At 71.5% G+C, this 20,416-nt stretch overlaps 1 protein-coding gene across 1 annotated transcript in view; it reads left to right on the top strand.

Moving 5' to 3' along the window:
• Positions 1–84: 84 nt before the first annotated feature.
• The window catches only part of LOC142595118 (cadherin EGF LAG seven-pass G-type receptor 2-like), a 45,807-nt gene continuing 25,475 nt past the window's right edge, over positions 85–20,416 (top strand). Inside the window, 16 exon segments of the mRNA XM_075722563.1 lie at positions 85–108; positions 1,002–1,046; positions 1,048–1,095; positions 1,097–1,144; positions 1,146–1,193; positions 1,314–1,370; positions 1,372–1,428; positions 2,802–2,882; positions 2,884–2,977; positions 6,193–6,334; positions 6,497–6,617; positions 8,250–8,433; positions 9,493–9,594; positions 13,347–13,441; positions 13,529–13,738; positions 16,055–16,238. Coding sequence (XP_075578678.1) covers positions 85–108; positions 1,002–1,046; positions 1,048–1,095; positions 1,097–1,144; positions 1,146–1,193; positions 1,314–1,370; positions 1,372–1,428; positions 2,802–2,882; positions 2,884–2,977; positions 6,193–6,334; positions 6,497–6,617; positions 8,250–8,433; positions 9,493–9,594; positions 13,347–13,441; positions 13,529–13,738; positions 16,055–16,238 — 1,540 coding nt within the window.

Genomic DNA, 20,416 nt, shown 5'->3' with positions numbered 1-20,416 from the left:
CAGTGCCATGGGGGGCAGTGCCATGGGGGGCATTGCCATGGGGGGGGCAGTGCCAGGGGGGGTTATTGCCAGGGGGGCAGTGCCATGGGGGGCAGTGACATGGGGCGGGTATTGCCATGGGGGGCAGTGCCCTTGGGGGGGTATTGCCATGGGGGGCAGTGCCATGGGGGGGGGTTATTGCCCTGGGGGGGTTATTGCCCTGGGGGGGTTATTGCCCTGGGGGGGCAGTGCCAGGGGGGCATTGCCATGGGGGGCAGTGCCATGGGGGGGTTATTGCCAGGGGGCATTGCCATGGGGGGCAGTGCCCTTGGGGGGGTTATTGCCCTGGGGGGGTTATTGCCCCTGGGGGGGTTATTGCCATGGGGGGGCAGTGCCATGGGGGGGGGTATTGCCATGGGGGGGTATTGCCATGGGGGGGGCAGTGCCAGGGGGGCATTGCCATGGGGGGGGCAGTGCCGGGGGGCAGTGTCCTGGGGGGTATTGCCATGGGGGGGTTATTGCCAGGGGGGCATTGCCATGGGGGGGGCAGTGCCATGGGGGGCAGTGCCGGGGGGCATTGCCATGGGGGGGGTATTGCCATGGGGGGGGGGTTATTGCCATGGGGGGGTTATTGCCAGGGGGGGCATTGCCATGGGGGGGCAGTGCCATGGGGGGCAGTGCCGGGGGGGGGTTATTGCCAGGGGGGGGCATTGCCATGGGGGGGGTATTGCCGGGGGGGGGCAGTGCCATGGGGGGCAGTGCCAGGGGGGGGTTATTGCCAGGGGGGGCATTGGCCATGGGGGGGGGTACTGCCCTGGGGGTATTGCCCGGGGGGGGTATTGCCATGGGGGGGTATTGCCCTGGGGGTATTGCCCTGGGGGTATTGCCCGGGGGGGGGGTATTGCCCGGGGGGGGGTATTGCCCCGGGGGGTACTGCCCTGGGGTTGTTGCCCCGGGGGGTCGCCCCGGGGGGCATTGCCGGGTCCCCCCCGGGCGGGGGGCACTGACACCCCTCCCGGCAGCTGAGCGAGGGGCAGGCGGAGGCGGGCGTGTGGCAGGGGGGCTCCCCGCCTGGCCTGGCTGCGGCTGCCCCACGCCAAGGTCAACGACGGCGGACTGGCACCAGCTGCAGCTGGAGCTGCGGGGGGGGCACCGGGGCCGTGCCCCCCCCCGCCACCCTCCTCCTCCTCGCCCTCGACTACGGCCGCCACCAGGTAGGGAAACTGAGGCAGGGGGCGGGGCAGCCCCGGCCTGCCTGGCCCGTACGGGTGCCACCGCGGCCCCCGCGGCCGCCTGAGTGCCCCCCGTGCCCCCCGTGCCCCCCGTGCCCGCAGGCGGTGGCCGACGTGGCCGGGGAGCTGCAGGGGCTGCGGCTGCGGACGCTGAGCCTGGGGGGGGCTGGCGGGCGACGGCGGCACCGTGGAGCAGGGCTTCCGCGGCTGCCTGCAGGTACGGGCGCGGGGGCGGGGGGGCACCGGGGGTGCGGGCACGGGGGGGCTGGCAGAGGTGGGGGGTGCGGGGCGTGGGGAGGTGGGCAGGGCGGTTGGGGGGCATGGGGACGTGGGACATTTGGGCAGGGGGTATGGGTGGGGGGGCATGGGGACGTGGGCACACGGGGGTGGGGGGGGACATTGGGCACGGGGGGCTGGCAGAGGGGCGGGGGTGCGGGCATGGGGAGGTGGGCACGGGCAGGTGGGGGCATGGGGACGTGGGCACAGGGGCATGGGGACGTGGGACATTTGGGCAGGGGGCATGGGTGGGGACGTGGGCACGGCGGTGGGGGGTATGGGGACATGGGGACATTTGGGCACAGGGGATGGGTACGGGCATGGGGACATTTGGGCACAGGGATGGGGGGCATGGGGACGTTTGGGCACAGGGATGGGGGACATGGGGACATTTGGGCACGGGGATGGGGGATATGGGGACATTTGGGCACAGGGATGGGGGGACATGGGGACATTTGGGCACCGGGGATGGGGGGGACATGGGGACATTTGGGCACCGGGGATGGGGGACATGGGGACATTTGGGCACAGGGATGGGGGGACATGGGGACATTTGGGCACAGGGATGGGGGGACATGGGGACATTTGGGCACAGGGATGGGGGGACATGGGGACATTTGGGCACCGGGGATGGGGGACATGGGGACATTTGGGCACGGGGATGGGGGACATGGGGACATTTGGGCACAGGGATGGGGGGACATGGGGACATTTGGGCACAGGGATGGGGGACATGGGACATTTGGGCACCGGGGATGGGGGACATGGGGACATTTGGGCACAGGGATGGGGGGACATGGGGACATTTGGGCACAGGGATGGGGGACATGGGGACATTTGGGCACAGGGATGGGGGACATGGGGACATTTGGGCACAGGGATGGGGGGACATGGGGACATTTGGGCACAGGGGATGGGTACGGGCATGGGGACATTTGGGCACAGGGATGGGGGGACATGGGGACATTTGGGCACAGGGATGGGGGACATGGGGACATTTGGGCACCGGGGATGGGGGACATGGGGACGTTTGGGCACAGGGATGGGGGGCATGGGGACATTTGGGCACTGGGATGGGTACGGGCATGGGGACATTTGGGCACAGGGATGGGGGACATGGGGACGTTTGGGCACAGGGATGGGGGACATGGGGACATTTGGGCAGCGGGGATGGGGGACATGGGGACATTTGGGCACAGGCCTGGGGGGGTACGGGCACGGTGACGGGGGGCGGGGTGGCACGGGGCGTCTCCCGGGGGGGCCGCGAGGACGGCGGGGGCGCGGCGGGGGTGACGAGCGGCGGTCGTGTCGCAGGGCCTGCGCGTGGGCGAGGCGGCGGGCGGCGCGGTGGCACTGAGCGTGGCGCAGGCGGCGCGGGTGAACGTGGAGGGGGGCCTGCGCCCTGCCCGACCCCTGCGACTCGGGGCCCTGCCCCCCCCACAGCTCCTGCAGCGACGACTGGGACAGCTTCTCCTGCCGCTGCCACCCCGGTGAGCGCCACCGCACCCCCGCCACCCCCCGCCACCCCCACTGCCACCCCCCCGCCACCCCCCTGCCACCCCCACTGCCACCCCCCCACTGCCACCCCCCCACTGCCACCCCCCCGCCACCCCCCGCCACCCCCTGCCACCCTCCTGCCACCCCCCCCCACTGCCACCCCCCACCACCCCCCCCACTGCCACCCCCTGCCACCCCCACTGCCACCCCCCCCCACTGCCACCCCCCCCCACTGCCACCCCCCCACTGCCACCCCCCGCCACCCCCCCCACCACCCCCCGCCACCCCCACTGCACCCCCCCGCCCACCCTCCTGCCACCCCCCCACTGCCACCCCCTGCCACCCCTCGCCACCCCCCCCCGCCACCCCCCCCTGCCATCCCCCCACTGCCACCCCCCCCCACTGCCACTGCCACCCCCCGCCACCCCACTGCCACCCCCCGCCACCCCCCGCCACCCCCCACTGACCCCCCCCCACTGCCACCCCCCCACTGCCACCCCCCTGCCACCCCCCGCCACCCCCACTGCCACCCCCCGCCACCCTCCCTGCCACCCCCCACTGCCACCCCCCACCACCCCCCCCACTGCCACCCCCTGCCACCCCCCCAATGCCACCCCCACTGCCACCCCCCACCACCCCCCTGCCACCCCCCCCACTGCCACCCCCCTGCCACCCCCTCGCCACCCCCCGCCACCCCCCTGCCATCCCCCCACTGCCACCCCCCCACTGCCACCCCCCACTGCCACCCCCCCCACTGCCACCCCACTGCCACCCCCCGCCACCCCACTGCCACCCCCCGCCACCCCCCGCCACCCCACTGCACCCCCCCCACTGCCACCCCCCCACTGCCACCCCCACTGCCACCCCCCCGCCACCCCCGCCCCACCCTCCTGCCACCCCCCCACTGCCACCCCCTGCCACCCCCCCACTGCCACCCCCTGCCACCCCCCTGCCACCCCCCTGCCACCCCTCGCCACCCCCCCCGCCACCCCACTGCCACCCCCCCACTGCCACCCCCTGCCACCCCCCTGCCACCCCTCGCCACCCCCCCCCCGCCACCCCTCCCACTGCCACCCCCCACCACCCCCCCAATGCCACCCCTGCCACCCCCTCACCACCCCCCCCCACCACCACCCCACTGCCACCCCCCCACTGCCACCCCCCCCACTGCCACCCCCCACCACCCCCCCCAATGCCACCCCCTGCCACCCCTCGCCACCCCCCCGCCACCCCACTGCCACCCCCCCACTGCCACCCCCCCACCACCCCCCCACCACCCCCCCACTGCCATCTCCCTGCCACCCCCCCTGCCACCCCGGTGAGTGCCACCACACCCCCTGCCACCCCCCTGCCACCCCCCGGCACCCCCTGCCACCCCCCCCGCTGCCACCCCCTGCTGCCACCCCCCCAGTGCCACCCCTCGCTGTCCCCCAGCACTGTCCCCTGGCACTGCCACCCGGCACTGCTGCCATTGGCATGGGCCACCTGCCCTGGGCACTGCCACCCCCCCTTGTCACCATCCCTGGGCACTGCCACCCCCCTTGTCACCATCCCCAGGGCACTGCCACCCCCTTTGTCACCATCCCCAGGGCACTGCCATCCCTGTCACCCTCCCAGGGCACTGCCACCCTTGTCACCATCCCCAGGGCACTGCCACCCCCCCGTCACTGTCACCTGGCCACTGCCACCCTCCCAGGGCACTGCCACCCCTTTGTCACCATCCCTGGGTACTGCCACCCCCTTGTCACCATCCCCAGGGCACTGCCACCCCCCCCGTCACTGTCCCCAGGGCACTGCCATCCCTGTCACCATCCCCAGGGCACTGCCACCCCTTTGTCACCATCCCTGGGTACTGCCACCCCCCGTCACTGTCACCTGGGCACTGCCACCCCCCCTTGTCACCATCCCCAGGGCACTGCCACCCCTTTGTCACCATCCCTGGGCACTGCCACCCCCTGTCACTGTCACCTGGGCGCTGCCACCCTCCTTGTCACCATCCCCAGGGCACTGCCATCCCTGTCACCCTCCCAGGGCACTGCCACCCTTGTCACCATCCCCAGGGCACTGCCACCCCCCGTCACTGTCACCTGGCCACTGCCACCCTCCCCAGGGCACTGCCACCCCCTTGTCACTAGCTAATGTAATCTCCCAGGGCACTGCCACCCCCCGTCACTGTCCCCCAGGGCACTGCCATCCCTGTCACCATCCCCAGGGCACTGCCACCCCCTTTGTCACCATCCCTGGGGTACTGCCACCCCCCGTCACTGTCACCTGGGCACTGCCACCCCCTTGTCACCATCCCAGGGCACTGCCACCCCTTTGTCACCATCCCTGGTCACTGCCACCCCCCCATCACTGTCCCCAGGGCACTGCCACCCTTGTCACTGTCCCCAGGGCACTGCTACCCTCCCAGGGCACTGCCACCCCCTTGTCACCATCCCCTGGGCACTGCCACCCCCCGTCACTGTCACCTGGGCACTGCCACCCCCCTTGCCACTGTCCCTGGGCACTGCCACCCCCTTTGTCACCCTCCCAGGGCACTGCCACCCCCCGTCACTGTCACCTGGCCACTGCCACCCTCCCAGGGCACTGCCACCCCTTTGTCACCATCCCTGGGTACTGCCACCCCCCTTGCTTGTCACCATCCCCAGGGCACTGCCACCCCCCGTCACTGTCCCCAGGGCACTGCCACCCTTGTCACCATCCCCAGGGCACTGCCACCCCTTTGTCACCATCCCTGGGCACTGCCACCCTTGTCACTGTCCCCAGGGCACTGCCACCCTCCCAGGGCACTGCCACCCCCTTGTCACCATCCCTGGTCACTGCCACCCCCTGTCACTGTCCCCAGGGCACTGCCACCCCCCGTCACTGTCACCTGGGCACTGCCACCCCCGTTGTCACCATCCCCAGGGCACTGCCCCCCTTGTCACCATCCCTGGGTACTGCCACCCCCCATCACTGTCCCCAGGGCACTGCCACCCCTTGTCACCATCCCCAGGGCACTGCCCCCCTTGTCACTGTCACCTGGGCACTGCCACCGTCCCAAGGCACAGCCACCCCTTTGTCACCATCCCTGGGTACTGCCACCCCCCTTGTCACCGTCCCCAGGGCACCGCCACCCCTTTGTCACCCCCCCCCCCCCGGCCCCGCCGCCCTCCCCGCTGACCACCCCCTTTTTCCCCTCCGACGTCCCCCAAATGGCGCCCAGGCTACTTCGGCGACGGCTGCCTCAGCGCTTGCGCCCTCAACCCCTGCCAGCCGCCGGCCACCTGCACCCGCCAGCCGGGCTCGGCGCGGGGTTACGCGTGCGAGTGTCCCCAAGGTCACTTCGGTCCCTACTGCGAGCACAAGTGAGTGGGGGGGGGGGCGAGGGACGGGCGCACGGGCGTGCGACGGGCGCCCGATGGGCGCCCGTCGCACGCCCGCGCGCCCGTCCCGACGCGCCGGGGCGCGGGACGGGCGAGGTGGCACCGCCAGCGCCGTCGTCACCGCGCACGGTGCCGCCCGGGCAGGGAGGCGCAGCCGTGCCCGCGGGGGTGGTGGGGCCACCCCACCTGCGGCCCCTGCAGCTGCGACGTCGCCAAGGGCTTCGACCCCGACTGCAACAAGACGACGGGCGAGTGTCGCTGCAAGGTGAGACCGCGGGGTGTCCCCCGGAACGCCGGCGGGTGGCCGCGTTTGGGCACCGCGCCACGGTGGCCGCGCTTTGTCACCGCGCCGCGTTTGGGCACCGCGCCGTGTTTGGGCACCACACCACGTTTGGGCACCGCGCCGCGTTTTGTCACCGCGCCACATTTGGGCACCGCGCCGCTGTGGCCGCGTTTTGTCACCGCGCCGCGTTTGGTCACCGCACCGCGTTTGGTCACCACACCACGTTTGGGCACCGCGCCGCGTTTTGTCACCGCGCCACATTTGGGCACCGCGCCGCTGTGGCCGCGTTTTGTCACCACGCCGCGTTTGGTCACCGCGCCACGTTTGGGCACCGCGCTGTGTTTGGGCACCGCGCCGCGGTGGCCGCGCTTTGTCACCGTGCCGCGTTTGGGCACCGCGCCGTGTTTGGGCACCGCGCTGCGGTGGCCGCGTTTTGTCACCGTGCCACGTTTTGTCACCACGCCACATTTGGTCACCACACCACGTTTGGGCACCGCGCCGCGTTTTGTCACCGCACCACATTTGGGCACCGCGCCGCTGTGGCCGCGTTTTGTCACCATGCCGCGTTTGGTCACCGCGCCACGTTTGGGCACCGCGCCGCGGTGGCCGCGCTTTGTCACCATGCCGCGTTTGGGCACCGCACCGTGTTTGGTCACTGCGCCGCAGTGGCCGCATTTTGTCACCGTGCCGCGTTTTGTCACCGCGCCGCGTTTGGTCACCACGCCACGTTTGGGCACCATGCCGCGTTTTGTCACCGCGCTGCGTTTGGTCACTGCGCCGCGGTGGCCGCGTTTTGTCACCGTGCCGCGTTTTGTCACCGTGCCGCGTTTTGTCACCGCGCCGCGTTTGGTCACCGCACCGCGTTTGGACACCGCACTGCATTTTGTCACCGCGTCGCGTTTGGTCACCACGCCACGTTTGGGCACCGCGCCGCTGTGGCCGCGTTTTGTCACCGCGCCACGTTTTGTCACCGCGCCGCGTTTGGTCACCGCGCTGCGTTTGGTCACCGCACCGCGTTTGGGCACCGTGCCACATTTGGCCACTGCGCCGCGGTGGCTGCGTTTTGTCACCGTGCCACGTTTGGTCACCACGCCACGTTTGGGCACCGTGCCACATTTGGTCACCACGCCGCGTTTGGGCACCGCGCCGCGGTGGCCGCGTTTTGTCACCGTGCCGCGTTTTGTCACCGCGCCACGTTTGGTCACCACGCCACGTTTGGGCACCGCACCGTGTTTGGGCACCGCGCCGCGGTGGCCGCGTTTTGTCACCGTGCCGCGTTTTGTCACCGCGCCACGTTTGGTCACCACGCCACGTTTGGGCACCGCGCCGTGTTTGGGCACCGCGCCGCGGTGGCCGCGTTTTGTCACCGTGCCGCGTTTGGTCACCGCGCCACATTTGGGCACCGCGCCGTGTTTGGGCACCGCGCCGCGGTGGCATCGTTTTGTCACCGTGCCGCGTTTTGTCACCGTGCCGCGTTTTGTCACCGCGCCACGTTTGGTCACCACGCCACGTTTGGGCACCGTGCCGCGTTTTGTCACCGCGCTGCGTTTGGTCACAGCGCCGCGGTGGCTGCGTTTTGTCACCGTGCCGCGTTTGGGCACCGTCACCCCGCAGGAGAACCACTACCGGCCGGCGGGCAGCGACTCCTGCCTGCTCTGCGACTGTTACCCCACCGGCTCCCTGTCCCGCCTCTGCGATGCCACCAGCGGGCAATGTCCCTGCAAGGCCGGTGTCATCGGCCGCCACTGCGACCGCTGCGACAACCCCTTCGCCGAGGTGACAGCCGGCGGCTGCGAAGGTGGGCGAGGGCGAGCGGGGGACGCGCTGGGCGCCCCGTGGCTGGGTGTCACTGCTGTCACCGTGGGTGCCTGGTGACCCGGTGTCACTGATGTCACCCTGCTGTCACCCTGGTTGCCCCGTGACTGGGTGTCATAGCTGTCACCATGGGTGCCCGGCGACCAGGTGTCACCCTGCTGTCACCCTGCTGTCACCCTGGGTGCCCGGTGACCCGGTGTCACCCTGCTGTCACCCTGCTGTCACCCTGGGTGCCTGGTGATCGGGTGCCACCGCTGTCACCCTGGGTGCCCAGCGACCCGGTGTCACTGCTGTCACCTTGCTGTCACCATGGGAGCCCGGTGACCGGGTGTCACTGCTGTCACCCTGGGTGCCCAGCGACCCGGTGTCACTGCTGTCACCTTGCTGTCACCATGGGAGCCCGGTGACCGGGTGTCACTGCTGTCACCCTGGGTGCCCAGCGACCCAGTGCCACTGTTGTCACCCTGGGTGCCCCATGAGCGGGTGTCATTGCTGTCACCCTGGGTGCCCAGCGACCTGCTGTCACTGCTGTCACCCTGCTGTCACCCTGGGTGCCCGGTGACCCGGTGTCACCCTGCTGTCACTCTGCTGTCACCCTGGGTGCCCGGTGACCCAGTGTCACCCTGCTGTCACCCTGCTGTCACCCTGGGTGCCCAGTGACCCGGTGTCACTGCTGTCACCCTGCTGTCACCCTGGGTGCCCGGTGACCCGGTGTCACCCTGCTGTCACCCTGCTGTCACCATGGGAGCCCGGTGACCGGGTGTCACTGCTGTCACCCTGGGTGCCCAGCGACCCAGTGCCACTGTTGTCACCCTGGGTGCCCCATGACCGGGTGTCATTGCTGTCACCCTGGGTGCCCAGCGACCTGCTGTCACTGCTGTCACCCTGCTGTCACCCTGGGTACCTGGTGATCGGGTGCCACCGCTGGTACCCTGGGTGCCCAGCGACTGGGTGTCATTGCTGTCACCCTGGGTCCCGGCGACTGGGTGCCACCGCTGTCACCCTGCTGTCACCCGTTGTGATGCCCCGCTTTGCCCCGCAGTCAACTATGACAGCTGTCCCCGTGCCATCGAGGCCAGCATTTGGTGGCCCCGGACCCGCTTCGGGCTGCCCGCGGCTGCTCCCTGCCCCAAGGGATCCGTCGGTAGGTGGGGGGCACGGGGACAGCGTGGGGGGTGGCACCGTGGCGGCACTGTGGGGATAGGGTGGGGGTGACACTGCGGTGGCACTGCTGGGACGGGGTGCGAGGGTGGTCACACCGTGGTGGCATCACCGGGACAGGGCAGGGGGGTGACACGGCGGTGGCACTGCTGGGATGGAGCTGGGGTGGGGGTGACACGGTGGTGGCACTGCTGGGATGGGGTACAAGGGGGTGACACCATGGTGGCACTGCTGGGACGGGGTACAAGGGGGTGACACCATGGTGGCACTGCTGGGACGGGGTGCGAGGGTGGTCACACCGCGGTGGCACTGCTGGGAGAGGGCAGGGGGGTGACACGGCGGTGGCACTGCTGGGACGGAGCTGGGGAGGGGGTGACACCATGGTGGCACTGCTGGGACGGGGTACAAGGGGGTGACACGGCGGTGGCACCGCTGGGCTGGAGCTGGGGAGGGGGTGACACCATGGTGACAATGCTGGGACGGGGTGTGAGGGTGGTCACACCGCGGTGGCATCACCGGGACAGGGCAGGGGGGTGATGTGGTGGTGGCACTGCTGGGATGGGGTGCGAGGGTGGTCACACCGCGGTGGCACTGCTAGGACAGGGCAGGGGGGTGACACCAGGGTGGCACCGCTGGGCTGGAGCTGGGGAGGGGGTGACACCATGGTGGCACTGCTGGGACGGGGTGCGAGGGTGGTCACACCGCGGTGGCATCACCGGGACAGGGCAGAGGGGTGACGTGGTGGTGGCACTGCTGGGATGGAGCTGGGGTGGGGGTGACACGGTGGTGGCACTGCTGGAATGGGGTACAAGGGGGTGACACCATGGTGGCACTGCTGGGACGGGGTGCGAGGGTGGTCACACCGCGGTGGCACAGCTGGGCTGGAGCTGGGGAGGGGGTGACACTGCGGTGGCACCGCTGGGACGGGGTGCAAGGGGGTGACACCATGGTGGCACTGCTGGGCTGGAGCTGGGGGGGTGGCTGGGCGGTGGTGGTGCCGGGTGTGGGTGCGAGGGCGGTGCCGGGCGGGGGTGCGAAGGCGGTGCCGGGCGGGGGTGCGAGGGCGGTGCCGGGCGGGGGTGCGAGGGCGGTGCTGGGCGGGGGTGCGAAGGCGGTGCCGGGTGTGGGTGCGAGGGCGGTGCCGGGAGTGGGTGCGAGGGCGGTGCCGGGCGGGGGGTGTGAGGGCGGTGCCGGGTGTGGGTGCGAGGGCGGTGCCGGGCGGGGGTGTGAGGGCGGTGCCGGGTGTGGGTGCGAGGGCGGTGCCGGGCGGGGGTGCGAAGGCGGTGCCGGGTGTGGGTGCGAGGGCGGTGCCGGGTGGGGGTGCGAGGGCGGTGCCGGGAGTGGGTGCGAGGGCGGTGCCGGGCGGGGGTGTGAGGGCGGTGCCGGGTGTGGGTGCGAGGGCGGTGCCGGGGTGTGGGTGCGAAGGCGGTGCCGGGTGTGGGTGCGAGGGCGGTGCCGGGCGGGGTGCGAGGGCGGTGCCGGGTGTGGGTGCGAGGGCGGTGCCGGGCGGGGGTGCGAGGGCGGTGCCGGGTGTGGGTGCGAGGGCGGTGCCGGGAGTGGGTGCGAAGGCGGTGCCGGGCGGGGGTGTGAGGGCGGTGCCGGGCGGGGGTGCGAGGGCGGTGCTGGGTGTGGGTGCGAGGGCGGTGCCGGGCGGGGGGTGTGAGGGCGGGTGCCGGGTGTGGGTGCGAGGGCGGTGCCGGGCGGGGTGCGAGGGCGGTGCCGGGCGGGGGTGCGAGGGCGGTGCCGGGTGGGGGTGCGAGGGCGGTGCCGGGTGTGGGTGCGAAGGCGGTGCCGGGTGGGGGTGCGAGGGCGGTGCCGGGCGGGGGTGCGAAGGCGGTGCCGGGTGTGGGTGCGAGGGCGGTGCCGGGCGGGGGTGCGAGGGCGGTGCCGGGCGGGGTGCGAGGGCGGTGCCGGGCGGGGGTGTAAGGGCGGTGCCGGGAGTGGGTGCGAGGGCGGTGTCGGGCGGGGGTGCGAAGGCGGTGCCGGGCGGGGTGCGAAGGCGGTGCCGGGCGGGGGTGCGAGGGCGGTGCAGGGCGGGGGGTGCGAAGGCGGTGCCGGGCGGGGTGCGAAGGCGGTGCCGGGCGGGGGTGCGAGGGCGGTGCCGGGTGTGGGTGCGAAGGCGGTGCCTGGAGTGGGTGTGAGGGCGGTGCCGGGTGTGGGTGCGAGGGCGGTGCCGGGCGGGGGTGCGAAGGCGGTGCCGGGCGGGGTGCGAGGGCGGTGCCGGGTGTGGGTGCGAGGGCGGTGCCGGGCGGGGTGCGAGGGCGGTGCCTGGAGTGGGTGTGAGGGCGGTGCCGGGCGGGGGTGCGAGGGCGGTGCCGGGTGTGGGTGCGAGGGCGGTGTCGGGCGGGGGTGCGAAGGCGGTGCCGGGCGGGGTGCGAAGGCGGTGCCGGGCGGGGGTGCGAGGGCGGTGCAGGGCGGGGGTGCGAAGGCGGTGCCGGGCGGGGTGCGAAGGCGGTGCCGGGCGGGGGTGCGAAGGCGGTGCCGGGCGGGGGTGCGAGGGCGGTGCCGGGTGTGGGTGCGAGGGCGGTGCCGGGCGGGGTGCGAGGGCGGTGCCGGGCGGGGGTGCGAGGGCGGTGCCGGGCGGGGGTGCGAAGGCGGTGCCGGGTGTGGGTGCGAGGGCGGTGCCGGGAGTGGGTGCGAGGGCGGTGCCGGGCGGGGGTGTGAGGGCGGTGCCGGGTGTGGGTGCGAGGGCGGTGCCGGGTGTGGGTGCGAAGGCGGTGCCGGGTGTGGGTGCGAGGGCGGTGCCGGGCGGGGGTGTGAGGGCGGTGCCGGGCGGGGGTGCGAGGGCAGTGCCGGGCGGGGGTGCGAGGGCGGTGCCGGGTGTGGGTGCGAGGGCGGTGCCGGGCGGGGGTGTGAGGGCGGTGCCGGGCGGGGGTGTAAGGGCGGTGCCGGGAGTGGGTGCGAGGGCGGTGCCGGGCGGGGTGCGAGGGCGGTGCCGGGTGGGGGTGCGAGGGCGGTGCCGGGCGGGGGTGCGAAGGCGGTGCCGGGCGGGGGTGCGAGGGTGGTGCCGGGCGGGGGTGCGAGGGCGGTGCCAGGTGGGGGTGCGAGGGCGGTGCCGGGTGTGGGTGCGAAGGCGGTGCCGGGCGGGGGTGCGAGGGTGGTGCCGGGCGGGGGTGCGAGGGCGGTGCCGGGCGGGGGTGCGAGGGCGGTGCCGGGTGTGGGTGCGAGGGCGGTGTCGGGCGGGGGTGCGAAGGCGGTGCCGGGCGGGGTGCGAAGGCGGTGCCGGGCGGGGGTGCGAGGGCGGTGCAGGGCGGGGGTGCGAAGGCGGTGCCGGGCGGGGTGCGAAGGCGGTGCCGGGCGGGGGTGCGAGGGCGGTGCCGGGTGTGGGTGCGAGGGCGGTGCCGGGCGGGGTGCGAGGGCGGTGCCGGGCGGGGGTGCGAGGGCGGTGCAGGGCGGGGGTGCGAAGGCGGTGCCGGGCGGGGTGCGAAGGCGGTGCCGGGCGGGGGGTGCGAGGGCGGTGCCGGGCGGGGGTGTAAGGGCGGTGCCGGGTGTGGGTGCGAGGGCGGTGCCGGGCGGGGTGCAAAGGCGGTGCCGGGCGGGGGGTGCGAGGGCGGTGCCGGGTGTGGGTGCGAGGGCGGTGCCGGGCGGGGTGCGAGGGCGGTGCCGGGCGGGGGTGCGAGGGCGGTGCCGGGCGGGGGGTGCGAGGGCGGTGCCGGGCGGGGGTGTGAGGGCGGTGCCGGGCGGGGGTGCGAGGGCGGTGCCGGGCGGCGCCGGGCTGAGCCGCGCTCCCCGCAGGCACGGCGGTGCGGCACTGCGACGAGCACAAGGGCTGGCTGCCCCCCAACCTCTTCAACTGCAGCTCGCTGGCCTTCGCCGCCCTCCGCGCCTGGGTGAGCGACCGGGGCGGGGGGACGACACGCGGGGCCATCGCCGCCGCCTTCCCCCCCCCCACCCCGCTGACGGTGCCCCCCGGGCAGGCGGAGCGCTTGGCGCGCAACGAGTCGGCGCTGGACCCGGCGCAGTCGCGGCGCGTGGCCCTGCAGCTGCACGACGCCACCCGCCGCACCGCCGCATACTTCGGCAGCGACCTGCGCCTGGCCTACCGCCTGGCCAGCCGCCTGCTGCAGCACGAGAGCGCCCAGCGCGGCTTCCGCCTCGCCGCCACCCAGGACGTCCACTTCACCGAGGTGCGGCCCGCGCCCGCGGACGGGCGCCCGGGGGTGGGGGGGGCCTGGGGTGCGCCGGGCCAGGCGCTGGGGCGATGGGCAACCTCGTGGGCATCCTCATGGGTGGGGGGTGTTGGTATGGGAGCCCGGGGCGATGGGCATCCTCGTGGGCATCCTCGTGGGCACCCTCGTGGGCATCCTCGTGGGCACCTTCATGGGCACCCTCGTGGGCATTCTCGTGGGCACCCTCGTGGGCATCCTCGTGGGCATTCTCATGGGCATCCTCATGGACATCCTCATGGGCACCCTCGTGGGCATCCTCATGGGCACCCTCATGGGCACCCTCATGGGCACCCTCGTGGGCATTCTCATGGGCATTCTCATGGGCATCCTCATGGGCACCCTCATGGGCACCTTCATGGGCATCCTCGTGGGCACCTTCATGGGCACCCTCGTGGGCATTCTCATGGGCATTCTCATGGGCATCCTCATGGGCACCCTCATGGGCACCCTCGTGGGCATCCTCGTGGGCACCTTCATGGGCACCCTCGTGGGCATTCTCATGGGCATCCTCATGGACATCCTCATGGGCACCCTCATGGGCACCCTCGTGGGCATCCTCATGGGCATCCTCGTGCGCATCCTCATGGGCATCCTCGTGGGCATCCTCATGGGTGGGGGGTGCTGGTATGGGAGCCTGGGGCGATGGGCACCCTCGTGGGCACCTTCATGGGCACCCTCATGGGCATCCTCGTGGGCACCCTCGTGGGCATCCTCATGGGCATCCTCATGGGCACCCTCGTGGGCATTCTCATGGGCATCCTCGTGGGCACCTTCATGGGCATCCTCATGGGCATCCTCGTGGGCACCCTCATGGGTAGGGGGTGTTGGTACGGGAGCCCAGAGACCAGGGCGATGGGCATCCTCATGGGCACCCCCGTGGGCATCCTCATGGGCACCTTCATGGGCACCCTCGTGGGCACCCTCGTGGGCACCCTCGTGGGCATCCTCGTGGGCACCCTCATGGGCATCCTCATGGGCACCCTCGTGGGTGGGGGGTGTTGGTTTGGGAACCCAGGGCGATGGGCACCCTCGTGGGCACCCCCATGGGCATCCTCGTGGGCACCCTCGTGGGCACCTTCATGGGCACCCTCGCGGGCATCCTCGTGGGTGGGGGGTGTTGGTATGGGAGCCCAGGGCGATGGGCACCCTCGTGGGCACCCTCATGGATAGGGGGGCCTTGGTGCACCAGGCCAGGCACTGGGGTGATGGGCACCCTCATGGGCACCCTCGTGGGCACCCTCATGGGTGGGGGGTGTTGGTACGGCAGCCCAGAGACCAGGGCAGTGGGCACCCTCATGGGCACCCTCATGGGTGGGGGGTCTTGGTGCCGGAGCCCAGAGACCAGGGTGATGGGTGCCCATGGGGTGGGGCGGGCAGGGGTCTTGGTGTGGGAACCCAGAGACTGGGGTGATGGGCACCCTCATGGGCACCCTGATGGCAGGGGTCTTGGTGCTGGAGCCCAGATGCCGGGGTGATGGGCACCCTCATGGGTGGGGGGGGTGTTGCTGCAGGAGGCCAGATGCCAGGGCGATGGGCACCCTGATGGCAGGGGGGTGTTGGTGCAGGAGGCCTGATGCCAGGGTGATGGGCACCCTCATGGGTAGGGGGGGGGGGTGTGCTGGTGCAGGAGGCCCGACGCCGGGGCGATGGGCACCCTGACGGGGTGGGCTGGTGCAGGAGGCCTGATGCCAGGGTGATGGGCACCCTCATGGGTAGGGGGGGTGTGTGCTGGTGCAGGAGGCCTGATGCCGGGGCGATGGGCACCCTGACGGGATGGGCTGGTGCAGGAGGCCTGATGCCAGGGCGATGGGCACCCTGACGGGGTGTGCTGGTGCAGGAGGCCTGATGCCAGGGCGATGGGCACCCTGACGGGGTGGGCTGGTGCAGGAGGCCTGATGCCGGGGCGATGGGCACCCTGACGGGGTGGGCTGGTGCAGGAGGCCCGATGCCAGGGCGATGGGCACCCTGACGGGGTGGGCTGGTGCAGGAGGCCTGATGCAGGGTGACGGGCACCCTGACGGGGTGGGCTGGTGCAGGAGGCCTGATGCCGGGGCGATGGGCACCCTGACGGGGTGGGCTGGTGCAGGAGGCCTGATGCCAGGGTGACGGGCACCCTGACGGGGTGGGCTGGTGCAGGGCACCCTGACGGGGTGGGCTGGTGCAGGAGGCCCGACGCCGGGGCGATGGGCACCCTGACGGGGTGGGCTGGTGCGGGCGCCCCGGTGCCAGGGTGCGGGGCAGCGGGGGCACTGCCCGCCCTGCCCGTGCCGGCAGAACCTGCTGCGGGTGGGCAGCGCCCTGCTGGACGCCAGCAACAAGCGGCACTGGGAGCTGATCCAGCAGACGGAGGGGGGCACGGCCTGGCTGCTCAAGCACTTCGAGGACTACGCCAGCGCCCTGGCGCAGAACATGCCCCAGACCTACCTCAGCCCCTTCACCATCGTCACCCCCAACATCGGTGAGCGGGCACACGCGTGTGCCGGGCGGGGGGCCGGGGACACGGGCGTAGGTGTGCCTGGGGACACGCGTGTGCCCGGGGGATGTGTGCGTGACTGGGGACATGGACACGTGTGCCCAGGGGATGTGTGTGTGCCTGGGGACGTGTGGCTGCTGGGGACATGTGTGTGCCTGGGGGGCATACGTGTGCCTAAGGACACGTGTGTGCTGGGGACATGGGCACACATGTGCCTGGAGGACGTGTGTGTGCCTGGGGACATGGACACGTGTGTGCCCAGGGGACGTGTGGCTGCTGGAGACATGCGTGTCCCCAAAGACATGTATGTGTGTGCCTGGAGAACATGTGTGTGCTTGGGGATATGGACACGTGTGTGCCTGGGGACATGGACACGCATGTGCCCAGGGGAGATGTGTGTGCCTGGGGACACGTGTGTGCCCAAGGGACGTGTGGCTGCTGGGGACGTGCGTGTCCCCAAGGACATGTGTGTGCCTGGGGGGCATACGTGTGCCTAAGGACACGTGTGTGCTGGGGACACGGGCACACATGTGCCTGGAGGACATGTGTGTGCCTGGGGACATGGACACGTGTGTGCCCAGGGGAGATGTGTGTGCTTGGGGACACGTGTGTGCCCAGGGGACGTGTGGCTGCTGGAGACATGCGTGTCCCCAAAGACATGTATGTGTGTGCCTGGAGAACATGTGTGTGCTTGGGGATATGGACACGTGTGTGCCTGGGGACATGGACACGCATGTGCCCAGGGGAGATGTGTGTGCCTGGGGACACGTGTGTGCCCAAGGGACGTGTGGCTGCTGGGGACGTGCGTGTCCCCAAGGACATGTGTGTGCCTGGGGGGCATACGTGTGCCTAAGGACACGTGTGTGCTGGGGACATGGGCACACATGTGCCTGGAGGACGTGTGTGTGCCTGGGGACATGGACACGTGTGTGCCCAGGGGAGATGTGTGTGCTTGGGGACACGTGTGTGCCCAGGGGACGTGTGGCTGCTGGAGACATGCGTGTCCCCAAAGACATGTATGTGTGTGCTTGGAGAACATGTGTGTGCTTGGGGATATGGACACGTGTGTGCCTGGGGACATGGACACGCATGTGCCTAGGGGAGACGTGTGTGCCTGGGGACACGCGTGTGCCCAAGGGACGTGTGGCTGCTGGGGACGTGCATGTCCCCAAGGACATGTGTGTGCCTGGGGGGCATACGTGTGCCTAAGGACACGTGTGTGCTGGGGACATGGGCACACATGTGCCTGGAGGACGTGTGTGTGCCTGGGGACATGGACACGTGTGTGCCCAGGGGAGATGTGTGTGCCTGGGGACACATGTGTGCTCAGGGGACTTGTGGCTGCTGGAGACATGCGTGTCCCCAAAGACATGTATGTGTGTGCCTGGAGAACATGTGTGTGCTTGGGGATATGGACACGTGTGTGCCTGGGGACATGGACACGCATGTGCCTAGGGGAGATGTGTGTGCCTGGGGACACGCGTGTGCCCAAGGGACGTGTGGCTGCTGGGGACGTGCGTGTCCCCAAGGACATGTGTGTGCCTGGGGGGCATACGTGTGCCTAAGGACACGTGTGTGCTGGGGACACGGGCACACATGTGCCTGGAGGACATGTGTGTGCCTGGGGACATGGACACGTGTGTGCCCAGGGGAGATGTGTGTGCTTGGGGACACGTGTGTGCTCAGGGGACTTGTGGCTGCTGGAGACATGCATGTCCCCAAAGACATGTATGTGTGTGCCTGGAGAACATGTGTGTGCTTGGGGATATGGACACGTGTGTGCCTGGGGACATGGACACGCATGTGCCCAGGGGAGATGTGTGTGCCTGGGGACACGTGTGTGCCCAAGGGACGTGTGGCTGCTGGGGACGTGCGTGTCCCCAAGGACATGTGTGTGCCTGGGGGGCATACGTGTGCCTGGGGACACGTGTGTGCTGGGGACATGGGCACACATGTGCCTGGAGGACATGTGTGTGCCTGGGGACATGGACACGTGTGTGCCCAGGGGAGATGTGTGTGCTTGGGGACACGTGTGTGCTCAGGGGACTTGTGGCTGCTGGAGACATGCGTGTCCCCAAAGACATGTATGTGTGTGCCTGGAGAACATGTGTGTGCTTGGGGATATGGACACGTGTGTGCCCAGGGGAGATGTGTGTGCCTGGGAACACGCATGTCCCCAAGGACATGTGTGTGCCCAGGGGACATGTGTGTGCCTGGGGACACGTGTGCCCAGGGCACATGCGTGTGCTCAAGGACACGTGTGCTGGGGACATGGGCATGTGTGTACCTGGGGGACACGCATGTGCCCGGGGACATGTGTATGCCCAAAGACACATGTGCCCCTCGGTCCATGGGTGTGTGTGTGACCAGGGGCTGTGGGTCCCTGCATGCTTAGGGTTGGGGACATGTATGTGTCTGGGGACACATGTATGACCGGGGACACACGTGTGACCAGGCTGGTAGGCATGTGTGTGCCCAGGGGATGTGCCAGGGAACACGGGTCTGCGTGTGCCCGGGGACGTGGGCATGCGTGTGCCTGGGGACATGGACATGTGCAGCCTGGGGACATGAGTGCTGTGCCCCCCGCTACGTGTGCCCAGGGGACACGCGTGTGCCCAGGAACATGGGCATTTGTGTGTGTGCGTGTGTGTGTGTGCACGTGTGCACCGGGGATGCTGCCACGCGTGTGCCCAGGGGACACATACCCAGGGACCTGCGCTGTGGGTGCTGGGGGCCGTGGGTGCGGGGGGCTGTGGGTGCCGTGGGTGAGGGGGCCATGGGTGCAGGGGCCGTGGGTGCAGGGACCGTGGGTGGGGGGGACCGTGGGTGCGGGCACTGTGGGTGCCAGGGACCATGGGTGCAGGGACCGTGGGTGCGGGGGGGTCCGTGGGTGTGGGGGTGGCGGGTGCAGGAGACCGTGGGGGCCGTGGGCTGTGGGTGCGGGGGCCATGGGTGCAGGGACTGTGGGTGCAGGGGGCTGTGGGTGGGGGGACCATGGGTGCAGGGGGCCATGGGTGCCGTGGGTGGGGGGACTGTGGGTGCAGGGGGCTGTGGGTGGGGGGACCGTGGGTGCAGGGGGCCGTGGGTGCTGTGGGTGAGGGGACCATGGGTGCAGGGGCTGTGGGTGGGGGGACTGTGGGTGCAGGGGGCCATGGGTGCCGTGGGTGGGGGGACTGTGGGTGCAGGGGCTGTGGGTGCAGGGGGCTGTGGGTGCAGGGGGCCATGGGTGCAGGGGCTGTGGGTGCAGGGGGCTGTGGGTGGGGGGACCGTGGGTGCAGGGACCGTGGGTGCTGTGGGTGGGGGGACCATGGGTGCAGGGGGCCATGGGTGCCGTGGGTGGCGGGACTGTGGGTGCAGGGGGCTGTGGGTGCAGGGGCTGTGGGTGCCGTGGCTGAGGGGACCATGGGTGCAGGGGCTGTGGGTGCAGGGGGCCGTGGGTGCTGTGGGTGGGGGGACCATGGGTGCAGGGGGCCATGGGTGCCATGGGTGGCGGGACTGTGGGTGCAGGGGGCTGTGGGTGCAGGGGCTGTGGGTGGGGGGACTGTGGGTGCAGGGGCTGTGGGTGCAGGGGCTGTGGGTGCCGTGGCTGAGGGGACCATGGGTGCAGGGGCTGTGGGTGGGGGGGACCGTGGGTGCCGTGGGTGGGGGGACCGTGGGTGCGGGGAGCTGTGGGTGCAGGGGCTGTGGGTGCAGGGGGGCATGGGTGGGGGGACCCTGGGTGCTGTGGGTGCCGTGGGTGGGGGGACTGTGGGTGCAGGGGGCTGTGGGTGCAGGGGGCCGTGGGTGGGGGGACCCTGGGTGCTGTGGGTGCCGTGGGTGGGGGGACTGTGGGTGCAGGGGGCTGTGGGTGGGGGGACTGTGGGTGCAGGGGGCTGTGGGTGCAGGGGGCCGTGGGTGGGGGGACCGTGGGTGCAGGGGGCCGTGGGTGCTGTGGCTGAGGGGACCATGGGTGCAGGGGCTGTGGGTGCAGGGGGCCGTGGGTGGGGGGACCCTGGGTGCTGTGGGTGCCGTGGGTGGGGGGACTGTGGGTGCAGGGACCGTGGGTGGGGGGACTGTGGGTGCAGGGGGCTGTGGGTGGGGGGACCGTGGGTGCTGTGGGTGCCGTGGCTGAGGGGACCATGGGTGCAGGGGCTGTGGGTGGGGGGACCGTGGGTGCCGTGGGC

The sequence above is a fragment of the Pelecanus crispus genome, chromosome 17 (genome assembly GCF_030463565.1).
Source record: "Pelecanus crispus isolate bPelCri1 chromosome 17, bPelCri1.pri, whole genome shotgun sequence".
Classification (NCBI taxonomy): domain Eukaryota; kingdom Metazoa; phylum Chordata; class Aves; order Pelecaniformes; family Pelecanidae; genus Pelecanus; species Pelecanus crispus.
The sequence above is the reverse complement of the archived record's forward strand: the minus strand, read 5'-3'. Positions and strand labels throughout refer to the sequence as shown.